General features: G+C 24.1%; 1 protein-coding gene across 1 annotated transcript; it reads right to left on the bottom strand.

Moving 5' to 3' along the window:
• Positions 1-19: 19 nt before the first annotated feature.
• On the bottom strand, positions 20-14,705 carry LOC129963729 (AP-3 complex subunit mu-1-like). Its single transcript, XM_056078255.1, has 12 exons — positions 14,582-14,705; positions 12,355-12,539; positions 10,528-10,640; positions 9,955-10,076; positions 7,119-7,278; positions 5,965-6,078; positions 5,707-5,780; positions 5,209-5,314; positions 3,228-3,386; positions 2,392-2,442; positions 2,035-2,103; positions 20-242 (listed from the first exon to the last, which is right to left on the bottom strand). The coding sequence occupies exons 1-12, from the start codon at positions 14,614-14,616 to the stop codon at positions 177-179; spliced, it is 1,254 nt and encodes a 417-aa protein (XP_055934230.1). The 5' UTR covers positions 14,617-14,705; the 3' UTR covers positions 20-176.
• Positions 14,706-14,793: the final 88 nt, after the last annotated feature.

The following is a 14,793-nucleotide window of genomic DNA, read 5'->3' as shown; positions in this document are numbered from 1 at the left end:
AAAGTTTAATACATTTGATCTTGGCATATTCCATTACAAAACAAATTCATACATCTCAATAAAAATATTTTTTCATTATTTACATGATTTCAATAAATTTTAAATTTGCTTACATAATGTACAACTCCAAGAATATATGAAAGTTTCAAAGATGACATAAAAACATTTTATTTTCTTTAAGTTCTTACTTGAAATCTTCCAGCTTTTGTAACATATTTCACTCCTTTAAAAGGCTTATATTTCTGAAAAATTTAAAATTATATTATAAATTTGTCTTTAATGTGAAATGTATAATTACACTATTTAAAAAATATAAGTCTATGAGAAATTAATAATATTATGTGACTATAAGAAATTGCAATTTAATGTTAAAGAATCTGAAATATTAATTTTTTTTAGTGACATGCAATGTTTCTTATTAAGACAGTTTAACAAATCAAAAAAAATTGTTCCACTATTATGCTTTTATTTTAAAATATTGAAGATTGTATATACTGCAGTACTAGTCTAATTGCCTAAAAAATAGATCAGTTACATAGTATATTTTAGTAAAATTAAATGTAGAGTTAAATCTCTTGAAAAGTAAATATTCAATTTTTAACAGTAACTTCAATTTGCCGTTGTTTTCTACGCATGATTACTTGTTTGAAAATTTGTTTCAACATCATTTAATAAATCATCGTTAATGAATTCTTAAGTATTTTTATGCAAAATTTTAAACAGTGTGCTGGAAAATGTTATTTAATTCATCGTAGATTTTCAAAGTGAATACTCAACTGCTCACACTGATTCAATATTATGGCATTATGTTTGCCAAAATATTCTAAAACAAATTTTATGCCAGTAAAATCAATTTACATAAAGATTTTTTTTTTTTTAAGTGCAAGATAACACAATAACTTTAAAATACAGAGAGCTGCATCAGTAAAATTTAGTACACAATTTTAACATCTAAAATATAAATCCATCCAAGTTTACTTTCTGTTGGTCTGCACATTCACATGCTTGTATAACAGATAAATGGGGGGGGGGGAGGAACCCTCGGATAAATGAAATTTTCTAAACTATAGTTCTGTAATAAATTTTGGTTCAGTTGACCAATCCAAAAGCTTCTAAAATGCATAGTAAAAAAAAAAAAATGTGAAGAACAAACTCTTAAAAAATAAATTCTGAGTACTTGTGGCTTTCATGGCCTTGTCAAGGTCCTTAATTTTTATGATGGTGGAAGGGAGGGAGAAGGATAACAACTTTATTAGGGAATATGCATTAATGTCTTACAAAGACATTTCCAAATGTGTTGTAAAGCATTTTTTTAAAAAAATTTTTAGGGAGGGGCAAATGGTAAAAAATAGCTGCCAAAGACATTAAGAAAATTGGAATCCAATTTCTTGATATTTTTATGGAGAAAGAAATTTCTTTTAGCAAAGGAAATTGAATAAATATAAAACTAAGTACTTGTTCAATAGGTCAGAAACTTTGGTCAAATTTCAAAAAAAGAAACAAATTTTTATTTATATATTTAATAAAATTAACATGCTTTTTTTATATTCTAGATTTGTTCACTAAATCTTTTTTTGTTGTTGTTGAAGGAATTGAAATATTGAAGAAGTGGTATAGTTTTTCTTTTTAATACTTCTAAATGTGGGATAATTGAATAATTTAAAACATGTAATGAAAACTTTTTAACAAGATTCTGTAAGAGAAATTGTTTTAAAAAAACACATTTAAAATAATTTAGTTTTAATGTTGGGGAAAACTATTCATCAATTATTGGTGATTTATTTAGATAATGCAATTCACTGAATTTAGAGTTATGACTATAAATATTATGTTAATGCTTGTTTCTATTTTTTTTTTTTTTTCGTTCTAAAGAATCTTAAAAAGGCTTATTTTTTTTTAAGATCTAAGATTAATTGTCTACACTTCCTGTTTAAGTATCAGTCATAAATTTTATGTTATATTACTAAGAATAAAATGATACAAAAAAAAAAGAAAAGAAGAATATCATTTCAATTTATACAAATCATATCTTACCTCTCCATACATATCCAAACGATTCACTTTCAAACCTGATATTGCTAATTGATTAATAGTAAATTTCACCTAGAAATGAGAGAAAATAGAAACCATGAGATTTGCACAAGTAACAGCAACAATTTATTCATAATGATAATATTATCATAATATTCAAATTCACTGTGATTATTGTAAAGAAAAGTAATCAGAAATATATTAATCATCAAATTAGCATTTTTTTATGTTCCAAAGCAGTAATTCATAAATATTTGTACATTTTCTTATCGCATTACACATTTTCAAATTTGTTTGTGAAATTTGTTTTCAAGTTGTAAATGATACTGAGAATAGAAAATCATATTATAAGTTACTCACAGTTAAAGTAGGATTACTTTCTGGAGTTCCGGTTCCACTTTGCAAAGCAATCTAAAAATAAAAAAAATATATGTAAAAATTAAAATAAGGTTATTTAATACTATAAATGAAAAAAATAAATATTGGAAATATATATATTTCAAAAGAATACTGATGGTTTTATATAATTTTTAAAAATGTTTTAGATGTCTTTTCAAATCACATAACATATAAAAACTTTACCAGCTTTTCCTATAAATTTTTTATAATTTATTTTAAATAGAAATTTCTCTTTCACTATATATATATATATATATATATATATATATAGGAAGATTTACAAATTATTTTTTCTGAGCATATCCTTCAGCTGCTTTTTAACATTATAAGATAAATTACATTCCACGTTTTCTAACATTCAAAAGTCATTAGACATTGACAGATTCCTGCATCATATTAACAATAATATATTTCGATTTAGATGAAGTTTGAAATGGCATTCAAATTCAATAGTGAGATAAATATTAATTCTTCTCCAAAGTAATAATAATTTTTTTTCTCAACATTTTATTATGGATAAGTTTTTGAAATTCTAATTATGTATTAGTAAAAATATCCAAAATTTCATAATTTACATATATATAAAAATTCTCAGTTTTTGAAATAAGAAACATTATTAAATAACAAATAATAGAGCTAGAAAATTCTTTTTAACAATTAATTATAGAAGTTTTTAATGAAGTTTAAATAGCAAAATTAATCATTGCTTTTATTCTTATCATTATAAAGATCCATGAAGTTAATGAGAGAATCTAAAGTTCAATTATGTGATGTTAAGATATGAATTAATTACTTACAGATCCTTTTATGTTTGGCCTTCGAAGAGATTCAATTCGTCCTACTTCCCAAATCATTATTTTACTTACAGGATCAAAAGTGTATTTGCCTTGACTAGGTCTTAAAGTCATATTTAATACTGATTTAGGCATTGGAATTTCCACAATCACATTTTCTAGCTGCAAATATTCAAGGATAATAAATTTACCTAATGTTTCTAATAACAAAGATGCAATAAAAAAGTAAATAATCTTAATTCAGTAATTTTCAGACTATCATAAAATAACATAAAGGAAAACAAAAGTAAACTTCAATGTTAGAAAATAATTATTATTTTCTATTATTTTTATTAAAAATAAATTCTCTGGACTTTTCTTACTAACATTTTGAAAAAATTATGATTCTATGAATCATAACAAGAATTTATTTCATTAAATGCCAAAACAAATAATTTATATGACATCACTGAAAATGTATAATGATTCAAAAATCTATAAATATGAAATCTCTAATAAAAATTAAATCATTTTAAAAAGAAACAAATAAAGCAAATTGTGCTTTTGTGAATCATTTATTCATTTATTATAATTATTGAAGTTCTTTTCTCTCTCTCTCTCTCTCAATATATATATATAACATATATTTTTTGGAGCAGTTTTGTGACAGAAGAAGCAGAAGACACTTTTAAATTTTAAACTTTGCTTTATTCCATCCTAGGAGGCATAATTTATGTTCAAGCAAGAAGTGACAAGGTATATCAATCAACAGCACAACTGATGATGTATATACTGTGAGATCCTGATAGGGATTTCTTTAAATGTGTCGATTTAGGTAAGGGGAAAATAGGTATATTTTAAAAGAATTTGTTTAGATTGACAGATTTTTATCCCTTCACTCAGAGTGTGGGAACATGTTGATACCAGCAATTTTAGATCTTGTACAGCCTTAATTAAATAAAAAGAGGTGGAATTGGATTAGAGAAACAGGGAATAAGAGAATATTTTAGAATGAAGTTAATATAGGCTGAATTAAGGCAAAATTACAAAATTAACTAGGATTTAATTTATATTTACTGATACCATTTATGTTTATTGACACACACACACACACATATATATGAAATATAAATCATATCTTCAATATGGTGAAAAATAATTGGCCATTTCTTTCTTTCTTATTAATTTCGAATTTATTTCTGGTGCATAGCTTTTTTTATTTTGAAATATCTTTGACAAAGAAAGATAAATTGATGTTTGATTTTTTAAAATGCATTTCTTACTCTCCAGTAAATACTGAAATTTCTAATTTATTTACAATAGATTAAATTTGAGGTATGTTTTTTTTTTTTTAACTCATGTAGTAAATTTTTTTTAAAAACTTATGTAATAAAACAGAATTAAAAACAAATTTGCTAAAAAAAATATTGATACAAAAAATTATATATTTATCATTAGAGCATTTAAATTTCACATGTAAAAGCATTTTATTTGAAATTTATAAATTCAAGAAAAGTAACAATTATTTGAAGCTATAGTTTAAAAAAAAGTTCTTAAAAGGTTTAATTAATTTTTACTATAAAATTTGTAATTTGCAACAATTTCGATCTGAAGTTTCATTTGAAATTATCTTTTACTGGTAACGTATATCTTTTAAATTCTATAATTACACTTTAAAAATCAAAAATTCTAAATTTTAAAAAGTATTAAACTTGTATTGGAACATCAGTCTCTCTCTAAAATTTTTTTAAAGAATTAAACATGAAATGCCTTTATTTTAATTTAAGTAAAATTCTAAATGCAACAGTAATAATAAAAACTGGTTTGGGAATTGATCTTTCAGTCAATTTTTTTATTCAAGAAATTAAACTTATATTGAAGTATAGAAATAAAATTTAAAAATGTACAGACAATTTATAATTACATAATTTTTGATTCATACACAAATATCAAAATATAATGACATTTTAAGATGATCATTTAAAAAAATATGAATTCCACTTACAGCTTTTCCCATTGTAACTTGAGGTCCTACAGTTATCTCTAGCTTACCACCACTCACTTCAGAAAATGATAAATCATGCCGGATATAGAAAGGCATGGCCACCATGCTAAAATGGAAGAAAATTTTAATACAACAATATTAAATATAGCTACTTACAAGAACAACTTCAAAGACTAAAACTACAAATTTGAAAGAAATTAATTTTAAAACTAATAATTTCTTACTCTGATGGTATAAAATAAGCAACAGAATAATCTATTTCAGCTATTATCAAATTTAATAATCATAATCTAAATGTACTGATAAATTAGTCTAAATCAAATATTATTTTATTCAATAAGGAAGATTATGTACAGTTTTCTATATATTTTAATATTTCAAAACTGTGTTTTAAATATTTACAATCCTTTTATAAAAAGGGGGAAAAGAGGCAATAATAATAATAATTTACAAGTAATGAGACAGACACAATAAAAATATCATGCAGAAAAAAATTACTTTTGAGATCCTATGTGATATGACATCAGCCTAAAGTTACCATCTGGAGGTACAAAAGACAATATGCGCTCTGACTGGAAGGATGAGAGAAGAAGAAGAAGAAGATATTAGCTTAGCATAAAAATGGAATTTAATTTCATACAATTAGTGGAAATACGACATTGGTTATTTTATTACATAAAATATGTACAACAAATTAATGAATGAAAATTTCTAAAGTTAGGAAATAAAACTATTCAAAGAGAAACTAAAACTTACTTCCCAACGGCGAAATCGAACACATGGATGAAAACTAACATCATCAAAAATTCTTGGATTAACGAAAGACAAACTGAGATCTGGCATTCCACTCAATTTTATACAACAATCAATCTATTGAAGAAAAAAAAAAAAATAAAGATAGGAATTTATGTTATAAAAAATGAATATAAATCAATGTAGATCGTAAGTGTAATTATAGTATTTTTTGCAGACTGTATGGGGAAAATTAAGTGAAAGTTTCACTTAAATATCTTTTATAATTTTTATTAACTTAATTTGTCTGATATTGCTTGCAGAAAATGCTATGATTCCACTTGTGCTCCATACTTTCATACTCTGATGCACAATTAATATATTGTTTTGCACATTTTACATTCTTTTTCCACTTTTTAATACATACAGATTTACTGTAAATATATATATATATATATATTATATATATATACAGAGAAAGAGATCATGTGAAATATCAAAATTTGTATTTTTCTCTAGATTGCATATAAATTTGAACCTATATACATTTTTTTTTAAAGATATGAACTGTAGGGGATTCTTCAGATTTAAAATATACAGTTAGCACATCATAATTAAAAAAAATAACTTGCATATTTTCTTGTTTTAAAAACATATTTTCTATTATACTTATATAATAACATGATATAAATAATAATATAGAAAGTTGATTTTGTCCTTTTGAATATTGTTTTTCAAATGTAATTTTTGAAATAACCAACTTTTAAAATATTGTTTGAAACACAGTATAAATGCAATACATTTTGCCAAAAAAAAAAAAAAAAAAAAAAAAAAAAATTCCATAAATAAAAACATACTCAAACATACATATAAAAAAATTAATTTTTTTTAAAGTTATAATTTATAAATATTTTGACAAAAACTGTGCTTTGAAAGTTACGATTTTAATTTTATGGATGAACTATATTTGAATCAAAGATTCAAGTCTTGACATTAATGAAATTTGCTATCGTCCCACTTGAAATGGTTTGTTATTCTAATAACTTCCATCTTTTCATGACAATATTTATTATACTTTGTATGTGATGCCTATATATGAATACTAAAAATGACAGTGAATATATTAATATTTTAAAGCAGAAAAACAGCAGTAGATGTTGTAAAGTGTATTTACTTACACATCCTTGTATTTCTGCAGATATCACTGACCCTCTGTTATCCATAATGGCATCAATTTCTTCAATTATATCAAAGTAAGCTTCATTATTTGCATATTTTACACCAGTTCTCCGCCATGGTATACTAGAAAGCTGGCCTGTTGGTAATGTAGTACTTATACTGAAAGGAAATCATATGCTTCAATAAAATACATACTGAATAAACATTCACAAGGAATACAAATAAGATATAAAAATAATAAAATCGTTACCATTCTACACTTGCTTTTTTAAATACTTAAGAATGACAAAAATTGTCTTTTTCATTTGGGATTAACTGTGTAATAATGAATTCTGCAACAATGTTTTGAGAAGTTATTTTTACAATACAGCTATTTTTATAAAGCAGCATGATAATAGTAAAATAAATTTAAATTTAAAATATTGTATTTTCTCCAAAATATATTATTACAATATAAGAAGCCTTTTCTCCAACTGACAGGAAATGCTTGAATTTCAAACAGGAAATTGCAGATATTTAGACACAATTTTCAGAAATTAATATAAAATCCTTAAAATGATAATTGTTTTATATCTGCATTATGATGCCTACTTAAAGTTAACCCTTTCTGAAAAAATTATTTCTGTTAATCAATTTTAAAAATTCATATCAGTCAATTTTACTACTTATATTTTAAATAATTAGACAGAAAAATAAGATGACATAATTCATACACTACAAATCCCTTTCTAAGAATAATTACAATGGTGTAAAAACATTAGAATACATTTACTGTTTTGAACAAAAGGAAAAAACACACTTCAAAAATAAACATTTGAAATTAAACCATAGAAAAATTATTATTTTTAATATTCATATTTTATATTAACATTGTAAGGTTCTAAAATTCTTTGAATTTATCAATTATTTTTGCCACAAATTAAAAAGTAAACAGAGAAGAGGCAAAAAATTTTTAAAAAAACAAGGACAGCTAGAATAAGAATTGAACAAATTAATTAATAATGATGCATACTTGTATGTTTAATTATGATCTCTCTCTCACACAGAGAGAGAGAGAGAGAGAGATCCAGTTTTTCAATCATATAATAAGGAGTTTACACATCTTACTTTTTTAAAAATCAAAATTCAACTTGATTAAAATGAAATTGTAATGAATATAGCAGCTGTTACAGTGTCTTACTGATTAAAAAAATAACTGGAAAAAAGTAGCGATGCATAAATTGCACAAACAGTGATAAGTTTTATAAAAACTATCTTAAAAGTGTAGCATTTAAAAAAATTACACAATAAATAATTTAATAATATAATAATAAATAATAATAATAATAAATTGCACAAACAGTGATAAGTTTTATAAAAACTATCTTAAAAGTGTAGCATTTAAAAAAATTACACAATAAATAATTTAATAATATAATAATAAATAATAATAATAAATTGCACAAACAGTGATAAGTTTTATAAAAACTATCTTAAAAGTGTAGCATTTAAAAAAATTACACAATAAATAATTTAATAATATAATAATAAATAATAATAATAATAAATTGCACAAACAGTGATAAGTTTTATAAAAACTATCTTAAAAGTGTAGCATTTAAAAAAATTACACAATAAATAATTTAATAATATAATAATGAATAATAATAATAATAAATTGCACAAACAGTGATAAGTTTTATAAAAACTATCTTAAAAGTGTAGCATTTAAAAAAATTACACAATAAATAATTTAAAAATTTACAAACAAAAATAATAAAAATGAAATGAAATAAACACTGCACATTTATAGAGAAATAAATAATCATAACAGTTCAAAAATTTACAAAAGATAAATAGTTTTGAATGAAAAATGAAATATTAATACAGAAAAGATGGAAAAATATTCTAACTAAAGGAAAACAGAGAGCCAGTGATAAAAGGGGAGGATATAATTGACTAAACATTTTTGATCAGTGAAAATAAAGTTAAAAGCATAAAATAATATATTTTTTATCTATAAAATTATAAAAGCACATATCAATAATATAACTTCAAATCTAAGCAATGGTGATAATTTTTTAAGCTATGTCCATTTTTTAATACTGCTACTATTTCCTGTGTTATAACTGGTGTAAATTATAGACATATATTTAGGGACATGCATAATACAATGAACAGAATGTCATAAGTTTTAGGAGTCTCATCCATTCTGTTCATTATGTACAGTATATGTTCATCCAAATTTGAATTTTGAAAATATCTTACAAAGAAAGACATTAAGGTTTAATTACACATAATAACTGAAATTTTTAACAACTATTAACCTTAGAAAAGCAACAAATTGCCAAAATTAGATAATTTAAAATAAATAGCAAATCTCCAGCCTTAAACACTGGCCCAATTTTGCTAATTTTTGTATTGCATAAAAATTTATGAATGCCAGTAATGCTCCCTTCATTTTTGAGATATTGCAAAATAAATGACACAATTGTCATTTTCAACAATTGAATCAATTTCATCAATTTTTGATGTCAATTAATTTTTTCACTTTGTAAGCATAGCAAAATAATTTAGAATGCTCTGCCATTATTGTGGTGCAAAATTTAAATCAGTACTTTCTTTTGTTATGATACAATGTAGTTCTTCATAATTCATTAGTATGACTGAATCTTTTTAAAGCTAACTACTTTAAGAAATGGCTATTCCTCCATCATATTAATATTATTAATATAGTGCTATTAACTAATTTTGATGAAATAAATGCTATCAAAGCAGAAAAGTATACTTTAAATTATGCTTGTTAGATTATGTAAATGCATTATCAAGATAAAACACAGATGAACAAATATTTACTTGGAACGTCCAGTTACAGTATTTGCTATTGTACGCAATATGTTTGGTGGCTTTATCATCTCTTTCAAAATATTGGATTCAGTCGCAAGAGGGAATCCATTATCTAACATCTCATCCAAAAGCTGCAATGTTATAGGTTTTAATGATAAATCTTATTTATATCAGAATAAAACTTTAAACAATCAAATGAAAATATATGGAATGTACATTTTACAACATTACATCAATTTTTAAAAAAAATCGTTTATCTACCTAATAGGGCAAACATTTAAATTTTTTTCCAAAATTAAGAAAATAATCTTTCTTAAAAGGAGAACAGCTAACAATTTTTAAAATAAATATTAATAATGATTATTAAAATAGTCAATCGATTTCTTCATAATCAAATCTGCTATGAATTATTATAACTCTTTCAAATTAAAATTAAGATATTCATAGAGGCTAAAACAGAAAAATTATGTTGAATCCAAATAATCACATATTTACAAAATGAATAATTTTATCTATTGAAACAGCAGAGAAAATTAAATAATTTAGAGGTTAACAACGATTAATTAATTTAGGAATTCCTACCTCATAAACTACTACATAATGTTCTTTAATTAAAGATTCAGAGCAATCCCCAAAGTAATCTTCAAAGGTTTCAACAACTCTGTGAAGAAATTCAATGACAAATAGAGGAGATACTGAAATGAAGTAAAGAAGAGTTTATATATATATATATATATATACACACACACTATTTTAGCACTTATGTGGCTGAAAAGAAGAATTTCGAAATTAATTTCATTTTATTTTTCTACGAGTCATAATTTGTAAAAGGGAAAAGAGATGATAAAAAGACATCTATTTATATAGCAATACAACAATAAAGTTCCAGAAATATTTCCACTCGGTGATCTTGATATAGATTTTTTTAATATGTGTAGACTTAGAAAAGGAAATCTACAGAGAATGTTATAGGCAATAGGGATTTTTATCCCTTTACGCAGGGTCTGAGAACCAAAGAGTCTGCTACTTTTAAGAGCATGTGTTAGAAATAATTAAATTGAGTCAAGTCTCAAAGTCAAATCTCACTTAGCTAGCAGCTTTCATAACAAGTGATTGATATAATCACCAAAACAAAATGTAAAAAAGTAACTTGCTTAATGAGCGAAGTTTTGCAAAATGAGTGGGAGGAAGAAAATGTGAAGTCACAAGCTGGACTGATCTGTATAAATTGTTTTGAGTGTGTATTTGAAAAAAACATTTACATAAAAAATCTTTTGTCCAAATAGTGTAGTCAAATGAAACTCAGAGGTATTTGAGCAAGTGTCTATGGAACTTAAATGACAATATTATGTTTCTGACCAAGATTATGAGGCTACAAATTGATAGAACAAATTGAATCAATGAGCTGGTGGAAGAATATAGCCAGATCTACCAAAACCTTACGGAATTGCATTCTATGTCACACTAAAAAACTGTGTAGCAGATCTGGTCAGGAGAGGAGGAAATAACAGTCTAATCAGCATAACAATCTATAAATGATATATCATCCGAAATAAGAGAGATGTTAAAAGCATAGAAATTATTGCATCAAATGTTGAGAAACATAACTTTAACAAAGCAGTAGCTATGTGTGTTGCAAATTCAATTAACAATAATGCTATGTCACATTTCTGCTACATTTTGAATTATAGCCAAAGACAAATGTCTTTAGACAACTTTCTTGTAGAAAAAGCATGCATTATAAATAATAATTTACATAATTATAAATTTGAATATTTTTGGACTGTAATACATTGTCCCACTTACCATGGATTCATATTGGAAAAATTGTTTCTTTTATTAGAATTTTGCATGATGAGTAATATTCTGGAACAAATTATATTCCTTAAGCAAGATTCCACTATATGTTCTAGTAAACTATTTAAAAACAGATTATTGAAACATTCATCAGCTCGGCTTGTTATTGATGAAGTATGAAATTCATCAACAAGAAGTAAGTTAAGTAAATCAAATTTCAATCAGTAATACTTATATATCACCTTGGAATACAACATACAGATTTTTTTTAAACAGAACATTTTTAATGTGATCCTAAAAGGCTTAAATTTTATGTATTGTGGATTTTTTTAATTTATATATTATAACTGTTTAGACTTGAACTAATGAAATAAATATGGCTAAAATCTTCATAAATTCATATTTTGTAACAAAAATCTATGGATATTCACATGGTAACTTTTTTTGACGATCTAAAAATATCAATATAAATTTATTTGAAAAGCTATTGTTTACTCTTTAGAGACTACAGACCAATTACAGTAAAAGAAATAATAAAACAGCAAATTTTAAATTCATGCAACCATTAATTCTACCTGGTAGCTTTAAAAAGTCCATTATTTAATCACTCACCTTCTGTAGTTGTAACAGCAACAAAAAACATGTTGCATCTGAAAATACTAATTAAGTAATGATGAGGTGTAGCAATGATTGGCTGAATATCATCAGGAGATGCAGCTTTTCTCTGAGCATCAAAAAAATAATCACATACAGAGCGATGTATCACACTTTTCCAATGCTTTTCCATAAACACATCCCTACAAATTTTATTTTAATTATTCAATAAGATTTTGAGTATAAATTAATATATAAAATAAAATTTTAATCTTGAAATAGATAACACAGTCAATTATTTATAATAAGAAAATTTTCATAACATATTGTTCAAACTAAATAGAATATATAGCAAACATTATTTTACACTATGCCATTATTTGACATGATAAAAAAAACACAACTTCTAACTATATATCTTTTTTTATAATTACTGAAATAAATAACTTGATTGTTATACTTATCAAATGAACCCATAACCAGTTTTTTTAATCAATATAAGACATTTATTTGATTTGGTAACTTATAAATCAAACAAAAATATTCACTGCTTACAGGAGATTTGAAAATAGATCTTTAGAAATAAAATACGCCATGTATTTCCATTTTGAAAATTGATTTAAAATAGCTTTCCTCTTATTATAAATAAATAATTTTTAACAGAAAAAAATTAAATTTGTGTATTTTTTTTTTTTTTAACTAAGATTTAAGCTTACTTTATTCAGACAAAAATTTCAAAACTTTCCTATCTATTTTGGCTTATAGGTTTGAAGTCAGAGTAAATAAAATTTAAATCATTAAAAAATTGTATTCTTATTTCAAGAATATTTACCTACTTTTTTATAGCTTAAAGTGCCTCACTTTCATAAACATAAAATAGGGTATAATACTAAGTAAAAAAAAATTTATTGCATAAAATTCATTCCAAAATTTTTAAATGCAGAAAAGATACAAGTACAATAAACAAAATAGAACAGGAAATAACAGAATGAAAAGTGTCATTTAAATTTTGCATAACTTAAGCAAATGCACAATTTTATAAATACCTTTAAATTCAATAAAAGGAAAGAAGTCAATAATTACAATTGATCATAAGTGTATAAACAATGAAAAGTAAGCAAAATATATCTGAAAGTTGATGAGAAGAAGTAAATAAACAAGATTAGAAGAATGGGCAAATTAAACTGAAATAAAACAAAGAAAGCTAATATGCAAATAGTCCAGTTGTGGGAAACGGGGGGGGGGGAGGAACCCTAGCAATTTTATTTGTTTAAGTTGATGAATTGGCCTTGCGAAATTGGGCTTTAATTTTCCATCTAAATAAGTTACTGTATAGGAAGAGAAGGGTAGTGGTGGTGGAAGCCTAAACATTGATTTTTCATGTTTAAATAAAAAGTTGTTGTATAAAATGAGTTGCCAAATGCTATGGTAGTTTAATTTGATCAGGAATAAATTTAAATTCTTGAAAATTATTATTATACAATTTAAAATCACAAAACATTATTTCTTTAATAGAATATTTTTTGGTCTGCAAATTCTGACTTAATGAAAAGCACTTACATACATTTTGCAATAATCCAATCTTTTCAATAAATACATGTCTCAAATAAATAAAACAAATATTGATTAGAAATTTCTACCAGTTATTCTCTTATATGAGATATGAACTTAAATGGAATTCCAAAAATTTTACCCAAGTTTAAAGGCAATGAAAAAATATTTCTACATCCATACTTTTAAAAAATTTATTCAGGATTTAACTAAGCTATCATAACATTTGACAGCTCATAATTTTTTAATACTTACAATTTTTTAATTCAAATTTTATCATTCAAACTAATAGTTTTTATACTAAATGCAAAAAAAAAAACAAAAAACTATTTGATTTTAACTCTTTTAATTGCAACTTAGTGCAAACTTAGAAACATTTTTTGTAAGCCGACTGAAGAGGTAAAGTTGTATATTCGCTTAACAATTTCATAACGAGAATTGCGATATCCAACGTCTTCTGTTAATATACTTATTTGCAGGTATTCACTATTTTTTTTTCTTAATTTAAGGCTTTGATTTATTACTGTTATGAGAACCCCTTCGGAAAGATAAAACATCCAGTCATCTGTCAATATCTTATCCACCTATGTCTTTAGTTTCAAATTTACAAAAAAAATGCACCTTTAAAATAAATTCAAATGCAAATTTGTATTCTTTTTATCTGACACATTTTTGAAAATATAAATTAGCTTACCCTGAGGGATTTATAATAAATAAACTGTGAATCATTTTTAGTCTAATTTATTAAGACAGAAACTAAGTTTTTTGTTGACGTTCCAGCATGAATTGTTTTCATTTCAGTTTATTTTTAACTTCACTATGTAATTTTGCATCATATTATTAGCAAGGTGAAATTTGTTGATACCTTCTATTTAATAAAAACTCTCTATTTTTAAAATTAGTATT

The sequence above is a fragment of the Argiope bruennichi genome, chromosome 3 (assembly GCF_947563725.1).
Source record: "Argiope bruennichi chromosome 3, qqArgBrue1.1, whole genome shotgun sequence".
Lineage (NCBI taxonomy): Eukaryota > Metazoa > Arthropoda > Arachnida > Araneae > Araneidae > Argiope > Argiope bruennichi.
This window is presented reverse-complemented; position numbering and strand designations above follow the sequence as displayed.

Excerpts from the sequence above, each read along its gene's own strand:
- LOC129963729 (XM_056078255.1), bottom strand. The coding sequence starts at position 14,616 with ATGATTCACAGTTTATTTATTATAAATCCCTCAGG. Across the intron at positions 10,077-10,527 it reads ATTATGTAGTAGTTTATGAG|CTTTTGGATGAGATGTTAGA; the intron begins GTAGGAATTCCT and ends ATAACATTGCAG. Across the intron at positions 3,387-5,208 it reads AAGTTACAATGGGAAAAGCT|CTAGAAAATGTGATTGTGGA; the intron begins GTAAGTGGAATT and ends GAATATTTGCAG.